Source organism: Sminthopsis crassicaudata, chromosome 1 (genome assembly GCF_048593235.1).
Source record: "Sminthopsis crassicaudata isolate SCR6 chromosome 1, ASM4859323v1, whole genome shotgun sequence".
Classification (NCBI taxonomy): Eukaryota; Metazoa; Chordata; class Mammalia; order Dasyuromorphia; family Dasyuridae; genus Sminthopsis; species Sminthopsis crassicaudata.
Genome location: NC_133617.1, coordinates 691,304,465 through 691,313,934, shown reverse-complemented (window position 1 = coordinate 691,313,934; position 9,470 = coordinate 691,304,465). Strand labels below are relative to the sequence as shown.

Below are 9,470 nucleotides of genomic sequence, written 5' to 3'. Positions count from 1 at the left end.
TCCCATTTGCAGCCCATGTATGTCTCTTTGGCCCCCCAGCCTCACTGGTTTTCCATTATACTAAACTGCATCTCATATATCATTTGGTAAGTTTTCACATTATTCATAAAACCATAGAAAAGAAACTGGATGGAAAACTTAGAGATCATCTAGCCCAACTTCCTCATTTTACAAAGGAGGAAACTGAGACCCAAAGAAGAGACGTGTCTCCCTAAGGTCACAGCTGACAGAGAATCCAGGTGTCTTGGTTCCCTATTCCAAACCTCTTTTTAATCCATCTGGTTAGGATTGTTCTAACAATTATAGGATTTTGAATGTCTGTCTTTAGGGAATGGGAATGTTCTTGCTTGTAAACAGAAGGACATTCAAATTGTCATCCAGGGTCTTATCTTCACATCCCCCTCTCTGACTTAGCTGCCATTCTTTACACTTAGCAGGTGTCACCTAAGTGTATGTTGAATTCAGTAGAATTAAATTAACAGTCCAGAGGGAGTTTAAAAGTGCGATACAGCAAGCACTAAGGTACAGACAGTTCCCAGCTTAACGAGTTCATTTGTATGTTGATGGATTCTTCTTCAGGGAAAATGAATTTTGAGTTCTCAAATAATAAATGCGAGTGAGTTCACAAAAGTCAGTTTAACCCATGATGTAGCTGAATTAATATAGCACAATGTTAAAGAAGGGACCTTTGTTTTCATTTAGTCCAGTGCTTTCAAATATTTTTTGTTATATTATTTTCCCCATTCATTTGTAAGTTTCTTGAGGGCAGAAACTGTCTTTTTGTATCTGACACATAGTAGGTACAGAATAAATGTTTATTTATTGACTAACTTTCCTTCTACAGATGAAGAAACAGACACTCTGTGACAAGAAAGTGATTTGCCCAAGGTCGCCCATCCAATTAGCTAGCAGCAAAAGCCTTACCTCTACCATCTCTTCTGTCTAGTTGTCTTTAGCTTGTAACTTATTGTCTTAGTCTCCTTCAGGATTCTGAGGGGGGAAATTACCTCCCAAAAAGCCCCGAGAAAAATGTCATCCTTACATACTCTTACTACTTTCCTTCCCTTTATTTGAAAAAGCAAAAAGAAGCTTCTCTCAGTTAAATATTTTATTCTGCTCAAAGAATATGTTAAAGGAATAATCACTGCTGTAGGGAGTGATGGGAAGAAAAGTTAGTGCCTACTATTTTTTTTTTTTTTACAACATATATGAATCGGCTTTTTTCCTTCCTTTTCAGTTAATATTAATCTCCTTTCTCCTTCCCTAGGTAGAGGTTTAGTAGCTTTGTTTCCTAACAAAATCCTCCAATCTTGCTAAAAAAGAAACCCCTGAATTAAGGTCATAGCTGTTGACTCATCCTTTTTTTCCTGAAACAAATAAATGTTGTTTATGTTCCAAACCTGAAACTTGAAATTACTAAATTTAACAGCACCACCTCCATCTGTAGCTAGGAATTTCATCATCATCTCCCTGAAGTCATTCCCTCAGATGGTGTTTTCCAGGAATTTAGGAGATGTAGAGAGGGATATCATACACAGCATACCTAGATTCCAGTTAACTTTGCAACATGTTAACTTTACTACTATTCTTGTCTGAATTAGAGGAGAGAATTCCAAAAATGAATGAGAGGGTAGAATCTAGAAGTTCTCTCATTCCTTCAAATCTAGACATTTTTTAGTTAAAAACTCATGGGGGATGAGGCAAGAGTTTCAAAAAAGAGGGAATATCTTCTGATTCTGAAAGCAGAAAAACATTACAATGTTTCTTATTTTTGAGAAAATATTAAAATTGATGTGATACTAAGAAAACAACTTAAAGATAAATCAATGTCATTTGAAATAATAATAATATCAATATTTATAATAATTATAATTGGCATTTCTATAGCACATGAAGATTTACAAAGCACTTTACAACTATTATTTGATTTGATTCTCACAACAAAATTTTGAGATAGTTGCAATTATAATTTCTGCTTTACAAATAAGGCCAAGAGAGGTTAAGGGAGGGAATATGCTGATGGCTACATTACTAAAGGATCATTACTGATTCTGGCTGTCTTATGTGCTTTAAGTCTTAAACAAGAGTTGAGATGAAAAGTAGCATTTTGGTAGCATGGTGTAGATTGTCATTATAATAAGGTTTTGTTTGATTCAACTTCACATATTGTCAACACTTAAATTCTAATTCCATCCATCTTCCAACTATTATCAAAGGCTAATTGAGAATTCTGTAGTAATTCGATTCACTTAAATTGAACAGACACTTATTACATGCTCAACAAGAGGCAGTTTGGTATAGAGAGAAGGGTGGGAACAGGCTTTGAAATCAAGAAGTCTTGGCTACAAATCCCTCTTTCCAACATTTGCTGGCAATGCAATGGTCTTGCACAAGTCGATTAACTGATCCCTCAGTGAATATGGTAGGCATTTCTTTAAGACTAAATTACCAACTATTGGCACAAGGATTTCCTCCACTTGGAACTTTCTATACTAATAGAATCACAGGTCTGGTCAAAAGGCAGGGGGAGTGCCTAATACTGTGAATGAGACTCAGTGTTTAAATAAAAGTCTCCCATGTCATGAAATTTAAGGGGAAACTCTTCAATCTTCACAATATGCTGCAATTCTCTGTCTCTCTCAAGTTAACTGTATTCTGTACATCGTTATCCAATATATTATTTTTTAGCAACATAAATTCAATCAGATGTCCCTATTAAGTGCAAACAACTCAGATATGGAGAAAGGGGCCTCTGGATCAACCTAGGGTCTCTGGCAACAGGTCTTCCAGGGGAGCTGCTGGTAGCTATCCTGGTTCTTTAGCACAGAGCTGTAGTTAGTCTAGGTCTTAAGCAGATTGCAGTATGTGTTTTGGGCTACATTCTGGCTTTTGAATGAGTGGTAGCAGCAACAGAGTCTAAATTTACTGTGACTAAGCTGTAGTGAAGAAGAAAGAAGAAAGAGAAAAAAAGGTAGTCTCAAGCAGGAATATAGTTGGGAAGGGAGAGTGACAGAGTGAAGAGACCTTCAAGTCTAGGAAGAGGCAGGGGATTGGAGGGGATGGGTGGGGAATCATTTGTTAATAAGGGATGTGTGTAATTCAGATATCCTTTTTTATATATAGTTTTTATTTACCAGATGTATGCATGGGTAATTTTACAGCATTGACAATTGCCACACCTTTTGTTCTAATTTTTCCCCTCCCTCTCCCCCCCCCAGATGGCAGGTTGACCAATACATGTTAAATGTGTTAAAGTATAAGTTAAATACAATATATGTATACATGTCCAAACAGTTATTCTGCTGTACAAAGAATCGGACTTTGAAATAATGTACAATTAGCCTGTGAAGGAAATCCAAAAGGCAGGCGGACAAATAATTCAGATATTCTTGAGAATTCTCATGCTGTATTATAAAGCAGGGTACAGTTGTATAGGAGAGGGGGTATCCACCATCAATTCCTACAGAACTATGAGAAAGTAGAAAGTCTCTTTTCCTAAAAAGAATGCAAGAAGATCAACCTGCAAAGCAGTTCTACAAAATCCCCCGAATGATGCTTTGTTATGGGATAGTTCCCTAGGGTCCCTTTCCATGTGGGCCACTGCTTTGTTGCCAGTGCTCTGTCAACTGTTTCTCAGCATCCTTATGTTCTCTGAATTTCTTAAGATTCCTGGTATAAATCCACACCCATAGCAGATATTCGTCAATCTGCCAAAGCTGATTTAGAGCTAGGGAAATGTCAGTCCTAGAGCATTCTGACACCTTGTCGAAATGCCTTTGCTTTGGAAGATCATTTGGCCCAGAGGGACTGCATTAGAATAAATGAGGGACCCGCCACAGAACTAATGCTTGGCACTCCTTGAAAGTGGGCATTCTTTACACCTACGGCATTATTATTGTGGTGTCAGACGTTGCAGAAAACATGTCAGAAAATGAGAACATGCAGTGTATACACAAGTGCCTTCCTCCATGAAGAGCTAGATTTAAGCTCTCTGGGGCTTAACTTAGGCACAGCTTGTCCGCAAGGGTGAACTTCCTGTTTGCCTCAGTAAGAGCATGATCACCCCCCCCAAAAAAAATGTGACTGTGTCCATGATCAGTGATTCACTGAAGAAGCATTTATTATGTTTCAACTGTATGTAAGATCACAGATGAGGAAACTGAGGTCCAGAGGACTTAAGTGACTTTATTAAGTGACAGAAGTTTGCTATTTAAACCCAGGTCAAATCCCATCATTTTTTTTTCTACTGGGGGTGGGGCCATGACTAAAAATAACTCAACCCCAACAGAGACATTTAAAAAAAAAAATGAGAAAGTTGGAGTAAATGGCCTAAAAGTCTTTGCTCCTTTGGAATAAGAAGTCAGGTTTCTCCTGAGTTCAACCCTGGGATATTTCCACCATCTTGTCCATTGAGGAATGAAGGAAAAACAAATGTTATTTCCTCTATCTTCAGGTTTTTTTTTTTAAGCTTTTTATTTTCAAAACATATGTGTGGATAATTTTTCAACATTAACCCTTGCAAAACCTTGTGTTCCAATCCCCTCCCCCCTTCCCCTAGATGGCAGCTAATCCAATATTTGTTAAGCACCCACTTTCAGTTCTGAAACTACCATGTCCTCTCTGGGGAGTTGTAGAGGTGAAAAATAAAAAGATGGAGTGTTCTAGTTTCCCTCCTTGGGCCCAAGGGATGTCTGCGCAAGGGGAAGCACCATCTCCCAAATCCATCCCCATCTCCTTTCCTCATCTTGGAGAAAAATCTTATTTTTAGCTAGGGAGGAAAAGCTAATCAAGTTCTTTTATTCATGAGTTTGAGCTCTTTCCAATCTTGCCAAAGATTTGTTCATTGGATAATATCTTTCCCTCTAAACTGAAGCTAATCTGGATAACTTGTTACCTCCTTCCCTGGACAAGTTCGCTAATTACAGGATTGAGATGAGTTTGTAACTCCATCATTTGAAAGAATGTTAAGTGATAAGCGGTTTTGAAGTTCCTCCAATCATCTCACTTGTACTTGGAGATAAGAGCTCTTAAGAATCAATTATAGGTTTACTGTGTGGGAGAAGGCAGGGAAACATAGATGCCTTCCTTTTTAAATTTAAATCAACAGGCATTGGTTGAGTATTAATCATGGACCAGACTCTGTGTAAAGACTTAAAGGAAACTATCTCTGCCCTCAAAGAACTTGCATTCTATTTCGGGAATTTTATATATATATATATATATATATATATATATATATATATATACACACACACACACACACACACACACACACACACACACACACACACACACACACACACACAAATACAGATGGGAGGAGTTCCCTGTTATCCCTAGATACAAGTAATTGGTACCAGAAAAAAAAGCCAATTTTAAGCGAATTCTCTCAAAATGAGGACCAACATTTCATAGCAAATAGTAATTTTTTTAAAAAAGAGTTAATTGGGAATTTATCTTGAAATGTGAAATGAAAAATTATGGGGAAAAATTTTATTTTCTTATATGTAGTAAAATTAAGGTTATAATTGAAACTGTACTCTAATCCTTAGATTGAACCAAGTGTTAATTGAGGGGCTGAAGGGGAAGTTGGCATAATTTTCTGGCAAAAAGTATATGACAGCACACATCCTTACATATGACTTAGAAAGATGACTATTTTTGGAAAAAATACATTTCAGGATTTCATCAATTTTCCCAAGGCCTCTTCTTAATTCTTTGATATGCAAATTGTTCTCTTTTGAAGTGTCTAAGTATAATCAGGCCAGTGGAAGGAGTAATGGAGGGAGGGATTGGCGGGGGTAGACATTTTTGTTTAGGGGGAAAAATGCTTGAATGAGGACTCCCTTAGAAAAAATGGTCAATTCATTTGCAAATATTTTTCATGTTTTGTTTCCTAAGAGTTGAAGTGGAAGGAGATCAGAGAGCCTGAGGTCATATTTCTTGTAGGTTAAGATCAGAATGAAATCACCGCCCACTTGTAGCCCAAGGTTCCCAAAGGACTAGGGAATTCCTTCAGAAACTATCTCTAGCACTCAGCCCTTCCTTCTGAGCCAGGAAAACCCCCAGTCAAGTTCATTCCAAACACTTATTTAATACAGTCATTTAGTCTTTACTGTCCCTGGGTCAGCCTTAGGTCTGTTTTGGGGGAGGAATTTTCTTCACAGATCCAGACCAAGATAAAACTCTGAGGAGTGTGAGATGACTTGGATAATGGTTATTTTGATAAGGACCCCCTTGCAATGCAAAATACAAATACATACCAAGATATTCTAAGCAAGGTTGGGGTGTGGGGCTTTAGTTACTGAGGAATGCACTTCAATCACAGGATAAAGTCTGCTCAAAGATAGTGGTTAGAATGTCACTATGAGAATGGGTTGGAATATGGCAGCCACCTAGGGGAGAAAGTGCAATAAGCAGGGATAGTACGGTAGGAAAGGCTCCATACTAAGAACCTAGAGCCCTGAGTTCTGGTCCCAGCTTTGCCATTAACTCGTGACTCTGCACGTCTTACTGAACCTTCCTGGACTACAGTTTCCCCGTTCATGATGATGAGGAGTAAAACTGAGGTCTAAACCGAGATGGGTCAGTTCCTTTTCTCTCTCTCCTTCCTTCCCCAAAGTAACCAATGGCTGGTTCGGCAGCAAAGGAATTTGCTACTTAATGCTGTGTGGAAACATAGTCTTTATTGATTAGAATGGAAACACCGGAGAGCCAAGGTGGGCAAAATGTCTGCATGGTACAAGGCCCATTTTGCAAAGAGAAGATTTTTGGGTTCTCTCTTTTATGCAGTGATGTAGGGAGGTTCCGGAGAGTGCTGTAAATAAGATGATTCTCTTGTTATCTTTTGGGGACAGAAGTCTCTTCCCAAAAAGGAATATCCTGATGCCATTTGGTCTATCTGAGCAGATTAGAATGGGGGGGGGGGGGGGCTGTAAAACCCTGGCCAGCTCAGATAGCCCAAACTAGTTTGACCACATCAAAGTCCAAGTCCCAAAGGAAGTTGGAGCTCAAACAAGGAATACCAAGGGGCCACCGCCCCCCACAATGATTCCTTTAGCTTAGTCTTAAAAAAACACGTTACCGTGGGCAATAGCATCTTGTGCCTCGGTTTCCCTGAATTGTTCTGCCTCCGTTTCCCTGGTGATAACCCCCTCCTTGCCCCACGGGACTGAGAGAACAGGGGTCTCTGACCACTCTCACATTCCAGTCCGGATGGTTTAGCTGAAACGCTTGCTGGTCTCCCGCCTCAGACTCCTGCCTCCTGCTCAGCCATCTTCTTGACTCCCAACCTGTCGGAACTAAGTCGGGTCCTTCCCTGGAATTCCCCTCACCCCTTGCCCCTGTTTCCCGGGAGCCCTGTGAGAGTCTCTGCAGTCGTTGCAGGACGCTTTGAGACTAGAGCCCTGTCCAGCCCGCTGGCTGTGGCGAGTCCAAACTCCCCACTGTTACATATTCAAAGCCCTGATCTCTGCCTTGCCTCAGTTTCTCCGGCATTCCAGGGGGAGTGCCGGAGGTTTGCGGCTGTTGAAGGGCCAGGCTCAGAGTGCAAGGAGGGAGCTGAAGGGCCCGGCTCTCCAGACCGCGGCCTGGCGGGCGAGGACGCCCACCCGCGAGTGGCGGAGAGAAGGCGGTGGTCCGCTCCCTCGTGCCCTGCTCACATCATCTCCCCTTTTCTTTCAGGAGCCCAGCAGCCCGGCATGCCATATTACACGGACCCCGGAGGAGCAGTGATGAACCCCATGGCGATGGCTTTCCACGTGCAGCCCAACTCCCCCCAAGGCACCCCCGTGTACCCGCCCCCACCGTCCTACTGCAATACCCCGCCGCCTCCCTATGAACAGGTGGTGAAGTCCTCCAAGTAGTGGCGATGGGAGTTCGGGAGATTCGAGGCGCTGTAGGAGGAAGGCAGCCGGGAGTCCTGGGAGCGAAGGAGGGGCCTCCCGTCCCTGTGCGCTCCCGTCCCATCCGCGTCAGTCTCCCGGAGTGGTCCGCGGGCCGCCTGGGGGCCCGTTTCCCTTTGATGTCTTCAGAGCAAGCACAATGTCCCTTGCGGGGGTTTATGGAGACCTCTCTCTTAAAGTCGCATTGTGTGTGTCCGTGTTTCCTGTTTGTTTCTTGTTTCTCTGTTTCCCGGGCCCAGTGTGCTGGCTGTTTGGGGTCAGTCGGAGCCCCGCACTCGGCGGTCCGGGGGGAGGGAGCCCCCAATTAAAGGGGAAGCCAGCCCGGCCTGGGAGGGCCTGGGGGGGCGGAGGGGCCGGCATTTCCGGGACGAGCTTTGTTCTGCTGGACAGAAAGGGGCCCCTGGGCTCCGCCTCCGACCCGTCCTGGGGCGGAGAGCGGGAGGAGGAGGAGGAGGAGGCCCATCTCCCGCATTAACCCCCACGTTCTTTCCAGAAGTGGAAGGAGATCCAGGGCCTGAGTCCTCCTTCAGGAGGGAAATCAGCCGGCCCAGGCAGGTCCTCCAGAAATCCCTGCGGGGCTCGGCCCGGGCGCAGAAATGTCTGGGGAAGCCAGCTGCCCGCCTGGGCGAATGAGCCCGTTCCGTGGGCCGGTACCGCCGGCCTCGAAGCCCTTCCAGGACTCCGGAGCGAGGGAGACACCCTCAGACTAATCGTGCGTCGCTCCCAGCCCCTCCCTAAGCCCCACGCTCCCGTCTCGAGGCGTGCTGTTCTCTGACTGGCCCTTGGGGACAAACCGACCATCGCCCGCTAACTGATCCCCCATTCAGACATTAATAAAGGGTATTCTCTGAAATTGTAGAAAACGACCCCCTGATGTTTTTTAAAACGATTTTTACCGATAGCTTTTGCTTTTATATCACCTACATTTCCCAATAACCGTCCCCCCCCCCCCAGAGCTATCCTTTATAACAAAGAATAGAAGGAAAACTAACCCACATTGAAAAAAGTTCCACACTCATAGTCTGCCATTTCTGCAAAGAAGGGGGTCCCCTCGTGCTTTCGATGGCTTTTGAAAGCAAATAATCAAATTCCACAAGGTAGGAACATTCCTTGAGAAAACTCCCATCTCTCCCTTGTCACCGCTAATCCTGAGTGAACCCTGACTGAGGGCCAGACATTTCCTGGGGGCCTGTGACCACCCCATCATCACAGCTCTGGCCCCAAGTGTGAACAGTCAGCCATTCGGAGACCCCCGGGAGTCTTGGCGATCGCACTTATTTAGCTCAGAGGCTCTCAAACAGAGGAGTTTTAACTGGGAAAGAGATGACAATCCTGAGATTACAGGTGGAGTTCTGAAAAGCACAAAATCCCTAAGGATTTTATTTTCTCCTATAGTTAAGTCAGCGTGAAGCCTGGTACTCCCCATGTGATTTAATTCAGTCTCAGAATATGCTTCAAAAATGTGGCTCTGTGGGTAATAAACCTTTCTAGGTCCTGTCTCCAAGTCCAGGTCTCAAACAAATGGCTCTATTTAGGCTTTGGAAAGTTCCACCCAAATGTTGACCT

General features: G+C 43.2%; 1 protein-coding gene across 1 annotated transcript in view; it reads left to right on the top strand.

Annotated features, from left to right (window-relative positions):
• Nucleotides 1-8,767, top strand: part of VOPP1 (VOPP1 WW domain binding protein) — a 160,130-nt gene extending 151,363 nt beyond the window's left edge. Inside the window, exon 5 of the mRNA XM_074283624.1 lies at nucleotides 7,684-8,767. Coding sequence (XP_074139725.1) covers nucleotides 7,684-7,865 — 182 coding nt within the window. The 3' untranslated portion in view covers nucleotides 7,866-8,767. The remainder of the gene's footprint in view (nucleotides 1-7,683) is intronic.
• The last annotated feature ends 703 nt before the right edge of the window (nucleotides 8,768-9,470 follow it).